The sequence below is a fragment of the Diadema antillarum genome, unplaced genomic scaffold, assembly GCF_040938485.1.
Source record: "Diadema antillarum isolate AM-2024a unplaced genomic scaffold, OU_Dant_1.0 seq00000708_RagTag, whole genome shotgun sequence".
In the NCBI taxonomy this organism is placed as follows: domain Eukaryota; kingdom Metazoa; phylum Echinodermata; class Echinoidea; order Diadematoida; family Diadematidae; genus Diadema; species Diadema antillarum.
Genome location: NW_027271612.1, coordinates 996,860 through 1,011,650, shown reverse-complemented (window position 1 = coordinate 1,011,650; position 14,791 = coordinate 996,860). Strand labels below are relative to the sequence as shown.

Sequence of the window (14,791 nt, the reverse complement as noted above, 5' to 3'; positions counted from 1 at the left end):
TTTAAGGGTTTTTCTTTGTTCCATCAACACTCCTGTATTAGTGGTACATTTGTACCAGACTAGCTACCATTTTGCAGGAAAAAAAAAAGGGGGTATTTTGAAAGTAGTTAACAATTTTGTAATTTTGATTGAAATAAACTGACTACCACAGCATTGTGTAATGGACCTTCTGGTCCAAAAGACTTTGTCATAATACTTAAGATTATTGTATACTGTAGGTTTCTTGAAGCACACATCGCTTTAATATGCAACCGGGTCCAGATCTTCAGAAAAAAGAACAGAAACAATGATCTTTTTTGATATTTTTAAAAGTTTTTAACCCAATGAGGACGAGTTCCGAGTATACTTGGGCAAGTGTCTAGTATGGGAAATGTGTGTTTTTAGAATAGCAAACTGAGCCCGTCCTCAACAGATAATAATCAGTTTTGAAATCAATCAGAGACATGCTGCTTTTATACAGTTCTTTGGTATGGACATTGCAAGTTCAAACCAGGAGTGTAATGTAACACCATAGTTTCATTTTTTTGTCTGTTGAAAAACAAACAAACAAACAAACAAACCAAATGTGTTAGAAAAAAAGAGTTAAATCAACAGTGTTAATCAATGCAGTATTGTTACTGTGAATATGTGGGTAATATTAAAGCATTGAATTAATGCATGATGTCAATTCTATCATTTTATTCTTGTAATCTGTAGCTAGTCTCAATGGCAGACCACACACAGGCAGACCCTATAGGTCATCAGGTAAAAGGACCAATGAGAAAAAAAAATATTTATGTAAAGCTGAAGTGTAGAAACGAAGCAGTTAATCTTCTCTCAAATACAAAGTGTAGTCTTGAGCATGCATTTACAAATGTATCTTGCATAACATGATATATCTAGTGCTTCTTTGTTCTGCCGCTTTCTCGCTTCTTTATTTTAGTTTTTGTTTCGTTACTTCCCTTTGTATTATATTTTCTGCTGTGATTGAAACTATTTCAATATTCCTTTAATCAAGCAAATATATATTCAAAAGAAATTATGTTAATGCTATTTAATCAAGCTATGTATCTATGTATGTATATTAGGTCCTGGAAATGTGCATACCGGGTTTCATCTTAATATTTTTTTAATTCTTTGTGGTTTTTAATATTGGTTGCTCTAAACACTTGGAAAAGGCATTATCATTATATCACTGTACTAATGTATTCAAGTAGACACTGATGCCCAATAGGGATCATTGAATCTGTAGATTAGCAATTAGATAAAATTTTATATGAGAATGTTTATTATTGAGACTTCTGGACAAGCTTTTTTTTTATTCTTAAATAATTTACCTCCTCTAATACTGTAAAAGTGGAAATTTTTGCGGTGTACAAAATTTTTGCGGTCCATTTCGCGCAACCGGAAGCTATCTTGGAAAATAGAAGCACGCAAATTATTTTTGCATACTATATGTTCCAGTAGTTAAAATCTTGATTCCACGGAATTAAAAACACAGGGAATTAATCTTACCCGGCCGAGCGCAAGACATGAAAATATTCACTCTTACTGTACTAAGAATAATTTTCTGTTTTGTTGGGGTAGTCATTCCTTGCAACTATATCTCTATCACTTTCTCTCCCCATGTTTTTTTTTCTTTCTTTTTTTTCCTTATATCTATTAGACATTAAATAGTTATATGCAACAAAAACAGAAAAAAAAATCAGTGTTCAAAGTTCTTTTCCTTTTTTATCTTATTCCCTTTTGCAATGAATCTTGAAATTGACGAAATTCTTGACTCAAATTTTTTGTTTTTGTTTTCCTTTCTTTTTCGGTCAATCAGTTGCAGTAAATATTAAAGGCATTATTTACCATTTTGCAGATTAAACAAAAACCCAGCTTTAGTGCTTCAAAATAGTTATAGAAAGTGAGTTAGGGATACAAACAATCAATGTTAAGATTCTAATCAGGATAAGCAAAAGTATAATTGTTGAATATGCAAAATGTGAACAATATTTACAATGAAATTGTTTCTAGACTAAACCGCTACAGTTATGGTTTATTGATAAAAACAGTGAAATCTCCTTTCCATTTTAGGCTTTATATCAAAATTTTTATATGGTAGGATGTTCTGTGATGTGACTGACCTACACATATGCATCAAATGTGATAACTCGTACATTTTTTTTTTATCACTGCTCCAAGGGTAATTGACTTGTTTGTTTTCTTTTTAATGCACTATTGCTTTCCAGCAAGTTGTCCACATACAATTCCAACGTCACTTTCTTTGAATACAATGCCATAGATATCAAGCTGAAAGAATAATCACAGCGCAATGTCCTTGACTAGACATCCTCTCCAAATCTCCAACCAAAAAATCTTCTAAAATTTAGGTGTATGGTCAGATTTTATTATTTCATTTGCTGATCACATTTAGTATTGCAAGCAATGGTTTCTCTCTTACTCTCTTAGTTTCAAATTTAAAAAGCATTTAATAAGACGATTTAATTGTCGCTTATCTCAAACACTCCAAAGCTTCACCCAAGACTGTTTTTCTTTTCTTTTCTTTTCTTTTCACCAGACATTCATTTACTAATTCTCCTAGAGAAATCTGCATCTTTTATTCATTTTCTTGGAGAGATAAATAGCGCCATACAAATAATAAATGCTGTGAATTATACTTTGGCTGTGTTATCTGAGAGGAATTTTGTTTCTTTTTTATTGATATTTAGTCAGATTAGCATGGAAGTTTCATGAACCTTTCTAAATTTATACTGTGTCTCTTCAATGGATGCGTAACAGATACCCATCTTTATAAAATGCGCACATTTTTGTAAGGTTATGAAATAACCAGCACTGAATGTTCACTATTCACAGACATTATGACTTCAATCTTGATAACTGTACTAGCTTACACATGTACACGTATATTATATAGCCAAGACTAACAAATAACATTGCATTCTAGTATAATGACTTGTATACACGTATCCCCCAAATGGCATGGAAGGCATGTAAAGTGTGTAATCATTAATTTGCATGTTTTATGAATTGCTTATTTGACCTGCACATGTATAATTATGTCATGTGTCGTTCATTTGGCTGAATGAACTGAGGGAAGGGAGCAGCCTTTCTTGACAAGTTTATGTAACACTGAAATACAGTCAAACCTGTCTATAGAGGCCACTCACCTAAGGAGATGAAAAAGAAAATGGCCATTGTAGACAGATGACCACTATGGACAGTACCTTTCATGTGGCTGTTCCTCTCAGGGGATTTGTTGCATGGCTGTGTAGAGCTGGTGGCCACTATAGACAGGTTTGACTGTACCATTTGGATTCAGAATCCAACTTCTTAACTGATCTGTCTGATTGGATCATCAAATTTCATCATGACATTACCTTCCAGTAATACATTCAGAATAATGTGCCCTCTTTTATCTCGTTTTGTTTCGGGGGTTTTTTCAGCCCAATCTCTCATGTGAATTAGAAAATGAAAAAAGAACAAAAACGTCAGTAAGAGATGGCAGCTAATGTATTGCCAAGGAAGGTTGCTTCCAGATACACCCTCACTTTCTTATGACATACTCTATATTCCACTATTCAGATCTGGCCTTTTATATTTAGTTTTGCTGCAGCTTCATTTAACAAGTGTTATGAAATAATTATAGTCACCATACTTCCTGGTGTATATTTAGAAAGTTGCATGTGTGGTATCAGTTCACATGGCGTGAACATTGTGTGCATGTCCTTTGGCTGGACTAGTTGATGGAGTAACATTCTCGTTCTTTTCCATTTTCCAGTAACCACTCTTTACAAAATAATAACGAGATATTTTCAAAAAGAAGAGAATTAAAAGTAAAGATTAGAATCATGATAAAGAGAGAGAACATTGACAGATGATTTTGATGAACTGCTATCTCTTTGTTGAATTTCTTCCGGACAAAATTAACTTGGAAATTAACTTTGAAGTTAGGTAAAAAAACAGAGAAGAAAATACAATCGAGAGAACTTGATGCTGAAAATGTGGACCAATGCTGCACCAGACATACTTTCATCTACCCCCTCTACCTTGCTTTTAATATTTTTTTCGCCTAATGCTTGCCATACCCTCTCATTGCTCTGTGTATAGAGGAGGATCTAATCCAACGTCTAGAACCCTATACTCGGGAGAGTATATCCACCATGAACAGCCAAGGTATGCAGTCCCTCCATTTCACTCCCCCGCCCTCCCCCCTTACATGAAATGGAATGACCCTGTGCTCAGTGTTATTTCCCTTCCCCTCCTTCCCTTCCCCCACCCCTGTACATAAAATGGAATGACCCTGTGCTCAGTGTTATTTCCCTTCCCCTCCTTCCCTTCCCCCACCCCTGTACATAAAATGAAATGACCCTGTGCTCAGTGTTATTTCCCTTCCCCTCCCTCCCTCCCTCCCTCCCCCACCCCTTTACATAAAATGGAATGACCCTGTGCTCAGTGTTATTTCTGTGATGTCAGACTGTTTCATTTCTGCACAAAGGGGGCATTCCACAAAGGATGCAGATCACTTTCTCAGTTACAAGATCTGATTAAATATATAAAGTATTGAGTTTTTACCCCTACATGTTTAACTCAACCCACTCCTCTCCAAATTCTAAGGAGCAGAATTTAACAAGTTTTATGTGCTTACATTTATCTGGTTGTTGTACAATGTATTTCATTCTTCATGCTAATATTTTATGGGATTAGCCTCTTTGTTTGTAACAACATTATTCTTTATAATACAATATGTATATTCTTGATTTTATTTGATTTGTTATTAATTCATGTTTACATCAAAGTCATTTAACATTTTCATTTTGTAATCTGATAAATGGAATTGACTTCTGGTGTATAATATTATCAGGGTCCAAGCTTCCTAACAAACAGATCAATGCAAAATTTTACCCGTCATTAACATTTTTCTGTCTTACTCTGGCAAAGCGGAAGAAGTGATACATCATCAAAAAAAGTATATAATAATACTTATAAAAATGAATAAGAAAAAGTGCAGCATTAACCTGTTGACGACTAGTCCTAAGTGTACTGGGCAGGTGTTTATGAGAAATATGTGTTTATAGCATAATCAGCTCGTCCTCATTAGGTTAATGTTTGCTCCACATGACTGCCCAGTTTTCAGCAGAGACACTCTGGCCCGAATTCACGAAGGTGGTAAATTTGAAACCATGGACAATTTGTAGAGCGCCAAATGTCACATGGCCTATTTCGTTATACGAACTCAGTCATTTCGATGAAATGATGTCATTTTGTTACGAAATCAGTCATTTCGTCGATGAAATGACTGATGTCGTAACGAAATAGGCCATGCGACACTTGGCGCTCCATACAAATTGTCCATGGTTTAAACCAAGGCTTCAATCGTGCCAACTTCATGAATTCGGGTCTATGACTACACAAAGATATCTCTATCAAGGCATCACTACCTGGCAGAAATGCCCATGTACAGGACAAATACAATATGTCAAAATTATTTTTGACAGAAATAGTATATTTGTCACCTACTACCTTTTGCCAGAGTATTGCAACTTTTTGTTTGATTTTAAGGTTGATATGTTGGAAGTAGTGTTTGAATGTGCAACAGAGGTACGTTTTGCAATTGAAAAAAAAAGAAAATCAAAGAAAGGGTGCTGATACTGAGATACTGCCATATCTATCGAACTACATATTAATTTTTTAGCATTTACTTGACAGCACTGTTATAGGAAATAAAGAGTCACTTTACATGAGAAAAGGAGAAGAAAAATTAACATTAAGACAGGATTTATTCAGGAGTAACCACTGAACGGGAACCTCTTTCTATGAAGGGAAAGATGTGCTTTGGATAATCTTCAGATTGATGAGCGATGACATTTCATTGAAAGTTATTCCATTGAGTTTCTAGTGGATATTTTGCCATTCATTTGAGGTGTGTTGTAGATGGATGGCAGTAGACAATGAAACAGACAAATAAACAAACCTTTGGTGCCTTCTCTCCAAATGCTCCCATCCCCCTCACTCCGATCAGAGAGACTTGTAGATGATCGCAGCATCCCCGGGGAGGAGATCTCCATGCAGCCCATGGGAGACTTCCAAGAAGATCCCTACGCCAACACAGGCAGGAAAACGCTGACAGCGGGAGGCGTCTCAAATTATGGACGGGTGAGCGACAGTGCGGTTATTCTATCCCATTGTCAAAATTGGTAGTTGTATTCAGTTATGTATTTTTATACATATTTGGCTGTTTGTTTGTCTCTTTTTTTTACATGTAGAAAAGATATACCCTTTTCCCATTTTTCATTTATAATTTGTTTCATGCATTTCAATCAAGATTAGTAAAGTCTACGTGAATACATTTAACAACAAAGAAAAAAAAACTGATGCCCAGAATAAACATGTATCTGTATATATCTTTCATTTCAATATTTGTTCTGCTATGACAAAATTACCATTTTATGTCCCCGAGGACTTTTGTTATAATGGGAGTCACATGTATCTCCATTTTGTGAAAAAAAAAATGAAACCTTGACTTTCTCTATTTTTCTTTTTCAGTTGTCATGTTTCTTTAATATCAGATTCTAATGACAAGTTAATTGTTGTATGTGTTTCTTTGTAATTGTATGTTTGTAACTTTGCACTGTTTTTTGTTTTTTGATAAGAAAACACCTTGAAGTGAAAATGGGTTTCTTCCACTCTGTGAGGCTAATCTCCCTCCCCACAACATTTTTTTTTTGTGTGTGTGTCCCAAGTAAACAAACCCGAATTTTGGTTTCTCTCCACCACGATGGCATCAGGTGCCGGAACCAGAGATCGACCACAGCGGCTACTCTTCCATACGAATCGGCAGCCACGCCCCGCCGCAGGACCAGTACGACGGTAACTACCGGGATTACAGCACCGCGGGCAGCGTCCACGACTACAGCGCCGGCGGCAACGTCCACTTGGAGGCGGACGGGGAACCGGCCGGGGACTCGTGGGTGTAGAGAAAGCTGCCACGAGATCCAAGATCCGATTCATGGACCCTGGCTTCCTCCCTCCGTCTTTATATCATTTGTGTCTTGCTTTTTTTTATTGTATTCTTGCTGTAGTATTCAGGTGTGGATTAATTGTTTTATAATTTGTTATCAGCGCAAAGTTACTGTAAATGAGGAAGGCAGTTTGTTTTGAATATCACATGACATGATAGCATTGAGAAAAAGTGGGGAATAAAACATTGAATTTGGTACAGTGGAAAAACATCATGTTGTGAAGTAAGGCTTTCTAATTGATGATATTACATATTTTGTTGTCGTTTTATGTCCAGTCTGCTGCCCTCTAGGGTCTGTCTTGTGAACGTGTTGTGACTCCCCTAAAATGGTTTTAGCTTATCTCTTCTCAGAGTTTAAATTTAATCTGAATGTATTTAATAAGGCACAAATGTTGCAGTGTTAATTTTCCCCCCAGGATCTGCACAATGAGTTGTTCATAATGATCTGCCATGCATCCAATATTCATAACATGCTCAAAATTTAAGCTGCAATTTCATGTATTCTACCCACTGCACCATCAACCTCCACTAAATGAAATACTACTTTAACATCTCTTTGGGTTGGAAATTCAACAACTTCAAATTTTTATTCAAGAGTATTCAAATTTTGTGTAGACATCAAACAGTACTTAACCCTTGAAGACAATGTATTCATTATAACAGTCAGTGGATGGTATTCACAGTTATGGTTTTAACAATGGCCCATCTTTTTTCCTTGGTCTATTTTTTTTTTTCTTCTTTTTTTTGCGGTGTGTCAATATATGTGTATTTAAGTTATTCAGTCTTGTGTTATACCCAAAATGGTTGGGATACAAAGAGCTGGTTACACAAACTGATTAAAGATTTGTCAGAGATATATTATGTGATATTGTATTTAGTGGGATGAGAGTGTTAATTTCCAAAGAAATTTGGTGCCATTTTCTTTTAATCCCTCAAATTGGGACCATGAAAAGTCATCATTATGTTGTTGTCGGTTTTTTTTCTTTCTCTCTGATGTTAAGTAAAAATACATACTAGTACAGATCATAGAAAAGTGTGGTTTCAAGTTAAATCTGTGATGTCAAATTCATCATTGTCAAAATTGTCTTCTGCTTTGACAATTTGATTGACAGTAAAACTCATCAACAGAAAATAGTAGCTGCTTTTTGATAGAATGTCTTATGTTGCTGTGGGGAAGTGTGATTTTTTTTGCTGTCTTCCTGAAAAAAGAAAGAAAGAAATGAATCAAGATTTACATAAACTTCAGTCTAATCCTTAACCCGTTGAGGACGGTTTGATTTCATTATAACACGTATTTCCCATAGACGCTTGCCCGAGTATACTCGGGACTCGTCCTCAATGGGTTAATAGTAATGTCCTTGAATATCACATTACTGAGGAGTATTCTCTTTAATTTCCACAAGGATTGAAGTATTGATGAAGATTCCCCCCCCCCCCCAAGCTCAGATTTGTTGCATGCAGAACTGAAGGGTACGTCTTTGTCTTGGTTCTAGCTGTACAAATGTAGCACTGTCATTGTCCCACATATGAAGATTTGTGTACTGTCCAACTCGCTTTGCACTCCCATGCCACAAAGGCTCTCTGCCAGATAACTCTTTAAGTGCCACGGTTGCACATCGACTCCTATAGGCGGCGGCGTGCCAACTTCTCATATTCTGCTCAAACGCACAAACCCGCCCAAACTGATCAATACATCGTCAAATGCCATAGTGCAATGAAAGCGTTTCTCGCGATTCCGTTCCTCGATTTAATATAGCGTGCATTTTATGCGGCGATTGACTAGCAAGCGGTGTTGCTTACTGTAATTTTTTGTCACTGTTTTGTGTGCAAAAGTCATGCCTTTACAATAATGTAGCTACTGGTCATTTGAAAGAAAAACAATCATAGATTTGTCATGCAATTTACATCAAAGCTTGGCATTTTCTTCACAACTTTGCTCACTACATGTCCAGCTTATCAGAAATCTATAAAAGTTACATAGATTAAAAAAAAAAAAAAAAATACTTACAAAAGCATGACTACGTTGGTGTCAAAGAATAATGTGGCACACAAGGGGTTTCCACCATGGCACATAAAGAGTGAAACAGTTTTGGGGGTTGGTCCGTCATTGGTAAGTGAAGGCAAAATGCTAGACAATATCCATAATGGAGATGGGGCCTTTGATGCTGCACAATTGAGACAAATTGAAAACCTTTTTTTTTTCTCTCTCTCTTTTTAAATCTTCCAGAATGATTTAGCATTTTGTAATTATGATCGTGATTATTTTGACCAAGCTGAGATGATATACAAAGCCGACGAGTGTAAAGTTTTATTACTTTTTGGCAGTTGTCATTCCTCATACTGGTGGATGTTCAAAATCCCAACAATGAAATGGCAATGCTTGACCAACCTCGGCTTGTGGCGACCAACTTTCTGTGACGGCACAGATGTTTGGTTGTAGTCCGCCCTCTGTAGTTCATGCATTGTACGACTTCACAGTGCCTTCACTGTAGTAGATAGGCTTGTTCATATTATGCTCACGTTTACAAACCTTCCGTAACGTACTTTTGCCACTGCCATATGCGCTGTTCATCCTCAATGTTACATGTAATAGTCGATAAAAAGCCATCAGGACTTATCTACTTATCAAAGATAAATGAATAAAGACAAATGAAAAGGACAGCAAAGCCTGAAAATTTATTGAAACTCCTAGAGATTGATTTAAAGTTATTGGGATATATATCCTTGCCAAAGTGGATACATATATTCATAGTTATTGGAAGAAATGACAGAGTGGAATAATTAGAATGCTCCTCAATGAGCACGTTTCTTGTAAATCACAAACTACGCCAAATTTGGAGTCCTGACATAAGTACAGGTGACTCCCATTATAATGAAGTCCTCAGGACCGGCAGTTTTCTTTCGTTATATAAAAATTTCATTACAACCAATCAAATAAACAATAATGGAAAAAAAAAAAGTGGTAAGAAGCAGCCCTCCCCCCCCCCCCCCCAAAAAAAAAAAAAAAAAAAAGAAAGAGAGAAAGCAGATAATGTTGGGGCCTGGATTCTTCTTTTGTTGTAACCAGAATTTTATATCTGTGTTTGTTATTCTGGGACTGCACCATGCTGTTAAGGAGAGCAGACTCAACAGCCTGTGAACAACAATAGCAACAAAAATAAAAAGAGGAAAAGGAAGAAAAAAAGGACGCTATGTTATAAGGATCTCACTTAATACAACGAGGTGCCTCTTTGAACGTGACAACCTCAGTGCTACCAATTTTCTATTACTGTAGAAGGTCTTATTTTTTAGTAAGGTTACAAGGCACAAGTTACAACAAAGTGAAGCTGGTGGTCCCTGTGACCTTGTAGTGATGGGGTGTCCACGAGTAATGATCCCCCAACTGTTCAAGCAATGATTGTAGCTGCCACACACAGATATCTGTCATTTCTGTGGATTACTTTGTACAGTAGATTCCTGATATAACAAAGTCCTGGGGACCGGCAGGTTTCTTTCGTTATATCTAAATTTTGTTATGACCGAACAAATAAACAGTACAAATTCATAGAGTGGATAAGGCTGCGGCCTGAATTTTTACTTCGTTGTGTAAACGGAATTTCGTTATAACCGTCTTTGTTATAACGGGAGTGCACTGTAGCAAGGAAGAACTTTAAAGAGGGAAATAAATCTTGTAAGATTTTAAGAAGTGATGTTTGACTGTAATAAGTTCTGCGTGTCCACTGTAATCCATTTGTCTATATGTGTTACTAAGTTATTTGCTTTTAGTGAGAAAGAGAAGGTGGTACAGGTGTATGTAATAGGGAGAAAGAATCATTTAGCTGCACATAACAGATGCATAATTATAGCATTTATGAATATTCATGTAATAGTAAGCTATGTTTTTGGAGCAGACCTGAAGGGATTTTGCAAGTGCTCCAGAGTCTAAGAGACCGGTCTGAGATCTGAGCATCGTTTGAATGTAAGCATGTTTTAGAGAATTTTATTTGTGTTTTGTGTTTCGTCTGTTCGTTTGTTTTACCACCAGTACTTTAGTCTGCATTGTACATTTTGTCAAGGAGAGTGTGTATACCATTCATGGCTTGCTGCTTTTGAATAGCAAGTAGCATTTTTTTTTTTTTTTTGGTAACTACTTAAAGACTCATACCAAAGGCCAGTGAACTTGTAATGTACACTGCAACTACATATTGTAGTATACGGATCCAAGATAGAATATAGGAGATTGAGATTCTATCTGATGTAGATCGTGATGTAGCGACGAGCTGTTTGACGAGAGTGACGAGTTTGTCATGTCATAGATGAAGCTGGGTGATTTTTGTGTGAAAGTCGGAACTTTTTGCTGTATATTGTGTACAATACTATGCTGTTACTGCGTTCTTTTGCAGAAGTTTTCAATTTTGGTTTATATATTTACCTGAAGACTATCGTGGCTTGTGGCACGTTTATGCCTCTATCCTTTTCTCTTCTTTCTCTCTCCTCTATTCATCTTTCCTCTCTTCTCTTCTCTTTCTATCTATCTCTCTCTCATTCTTCTCTCCCTCTCTCTCTCTATCTCTTTGGTAGTCTCCATTCAAGCAAGTTAGTTGTTTAAAATTTCAAAGATGGTCTGGTTTTGACTTTGACCTTAATGTACAAATGTTTTCAATGATGCTATAACTGTTACCAAGACTGCGAGTTTTGTATGTCTGTAAAGCTGATATAGTTCTCTTCTTTCTTTAAGATTGCAAAATGAAGCAAAGTGTGTGTGTGTGTGTGTGTGTGTGTGTGTGTGTGTGTGTGTGTTTGTGTATGTGTATGTGTGTATTCAGAAGATGAACTTCTTGATAAATTATATGTATAACTACAATGTAAAGCTTCATGGTAAATTGTATGTACAATGTATTTTGATAGGCAAAATAAGACATTTTTGTATGTTTACCAGTAATGTATGTAGGTCACCATGCATACATGTTTGTAAATATATGCTAATTATTTTTTGTTTATCACTTTAGAGGGGAAAATATAGAAATTACGCACTGCTGATTCTGTAATAATTTGTTTTTCACCATCCTTACAGCTTTTTGTTGTTGTTTTTGTTATAATCATTATTATGATTGTACATTTGCAGTTTAAGGTGTAAGTTTGTACAATGTGTACCAGTTGGTATGAGATCACAAGTTTCGTTTTGCACAACACACTAAGATTTCTATGGAAGAATCAACGTTAGGCCATGCATGTCCATTCTGCATCTCAGTTCGTTCAACTTTCTTTTTAGCTTTTGTTTTCATCTAATAGGAAAGAAAGAAACTGTAGAGATTTTTTATGCTTCATGCTCTTCTATAGCAAAACAAGCTTTGCATGAATACGATGGAGGAAAATGCACAATGTGTGTAAAGTCTTCAGATATTTAGTTTATTTTTTTCCCCCCAGAAGATCTTGCAAGAATTCGTCTCACTGTATTGTAAGTATTCTCCTGTCAAAAGCCTAGTTTTCTTTGAATAGACATTTTAATGTTTGTTGGTTCCATTGTATGAAATTATGGCCACACCATTTGTTCTGCACATTGCAAAAATCCATGAACTTAGTGCGTTGCAAACACAAAAACAAAGTTTCATCTCTTTTTTTTATCAAAATGCATAATCAGGAACCAATTAAAGCCAATAAATACGAGAGCAGATTGAACATGGTATATAATGCTGTATATGGTTCAATCTGGTGTTGTCCTGTGAATAGTGAAGCATTGAGCATGTGGCGAAGAGGAGAGGTGATATAGAGTTTAGGTACTGTATTATGCTGAATATTTGGGGAGGAGTTTAATTTCGCAAACTTTGCAAGTTGCGAGCTACTGTATACGCTGAATACTTCACGAGGTTTTTATTTTCGCGAATTTCGCGAGTCAGGTGCTATTCGCGAAATTAAAGACACTCGAAAATATTGACTCTGATCCCAATGTGGATGTGACATACGCGTGTACATTTCTCCATTCAGTACAAGACTCCAGACTCCACGATCACAAATTTAACCACTCGCGAAATCGTCAGGAATTTCCGCTTCGCGAAAATTTAGACTCGCAAAATATATGGCGTATACAGTATTTGCAGAATTATTGAAAACATACAAACATATCACGTCTCATACCAACATGAATGTTACATCCACGCGTACATTTCTCCATACAGTACCGTCCTCCACGACCATGGATTTACTGTAAAACGAGGAATTTTCGCGTGCACTTTAATTTTGCGAATTTCGCGAGCGCCAAGATTCGCGAAATTAAAATGCACGCAAAAGTTCTTGTTTACACTATATGCATTGAACGCCAGTGGCACTTCGCAAAAATTTCATGCCACGAAAAAGGCTGTCAGCTCCAATTCGCGAAAATTTCATGCCACGAATATATCATGTTTTACAGTAACCATTCGTTGTTGAGAAGTCCTGATTTGCGAAAAGAAAATGACTCTCAAATATATGGCATATACAGTAACCCATTCCGTGTCAGGGACATTGGACAGTGTGTACAGTGCTATGGGGTTTTCTGGGTCAGTCGGTACTCAAAGCACATAAAGATTTGTAAGATTTTATTGACTCTATCGACCCCCTCTCAGGGTATGAGAGTACAAACATATTATTTACAAGATATGAATACAAAAATATAAGTGATAATGTACGTATATGTACATGTGAAAATAACAGATATGAATAAACAATGGGTTAAATGGTGGATGGCTGTACTGCAGGGTACCAGTAGTTGATTGATGATAGAGAAAGGGAGAGAGAGAGAGAGAGAGAATTAAAGAAGAGAACAAAAGGAAAGTGATAGAGAGAAAAATTATTGAAGAGTGAAGAAGGTGGGGTGAGCTTAGTACATTGGAAACTCAATATACAGAGATTTGATTTAACAAAATATTAAACCATATACATACACTAATTTCTCCAGTCCTAATGAATTCATTTCCTTTATTTTGAATTGTTTATCAACTCCTGATATAACAAAATACCTGACATAAAGAACAAATTATCTTGGTCCCAAGGATCTTGTTATACTGAGTTTCCACTGTATGGTGTTTTTTTTTTGTGTGTGTGCACACATCTTCAAGCACACACATACACACAAACACACTCCCTTGGTCCACTAACTGCTCAACTGCTTTCAACTAGCAGTTTTCACCCAGCGGAATGGGCATACACTGTGCCTACTTTTGACGTTGATGGCGCACTACTGCTCTTAGTGAATCAAATAATGGGATTATAATCAGGCAGACAAGCAGGGAGGTTGATCCTCTCTGCGGCATGAGTGTATGGTACATGCACACGCTTGGTCAGCATCTACATCAACACACTCAGGGCCCCGTTTTTAAAGGTGAGAGGGCCCAGTTTATATTTCTAATGCCACCTCCATGTTTAACCAGCCGACAAGCAAAAAACAAAACAAAATAAAACGACGAAAAACAAAAACAGAGAGAGAGAGAATAAAAAATAGACTTATATGCGCTATTTTGATACTTATTTTTCTGTTGCCACTTTGAGTTTCATCAGCGAACATGAGAGTCAAGAAAAGGTCTTAACCCCAAATCTTCCATGCTTTTCTGGTAAAATGTATCACTTCCGGCGTGAAAAGGGGGGTTGGGGTGGGGCAAGTGGTGAGCCGGCGTAGTCGGTGTATGGGGTTTCCTTCATTCCCTCCTCTCTCTCTCTCTCTCTCTCTCTCATGGTTGGAAAACAGTCCGATCTCCAAGTATTAAATGCAAGACACACTACATTGATTATTGAAACACTAATTCCTTTCAAAAAAACAAACAAACAAACAAACAA

General features: G+C 36.5%; 1 protein-coding gene across 1 annotated transcript in view; it reads left to right on the top strand.

Annotated features, from left to right (window-relative positions):
* Window positions 1-8,430, top strand: part of LOC139737832 (uncharacterized) — a 63,301-nt gene extending 54,871 nt beyond the window's left edge. Inside the window, exons 26-29 of the mRNA XM_071648506.1 lie at window positions 697-744; window positions 4,093-4,158; window positions 6,005-6,138; window positions 6,771-8,430. Coding sequence (XP_071504607.1) covers window positions 697-744; window positions 4,093-4,158; window positions 6,005-6,138; window positions 6,771-6,959 — 437 coding nt within the window. The 3' untranslated portion in view covers window positions 6,960-8,430. The remainder of the gene's footprint in view (window positions 1-696; window positions 745-4,092; window positions 4,159-6,004; window positions 6,139-6,770) is intronic.
* The last annotated feature ends 6,361 nt before the right edge of the window (window positions 8,431-14,791 follow it).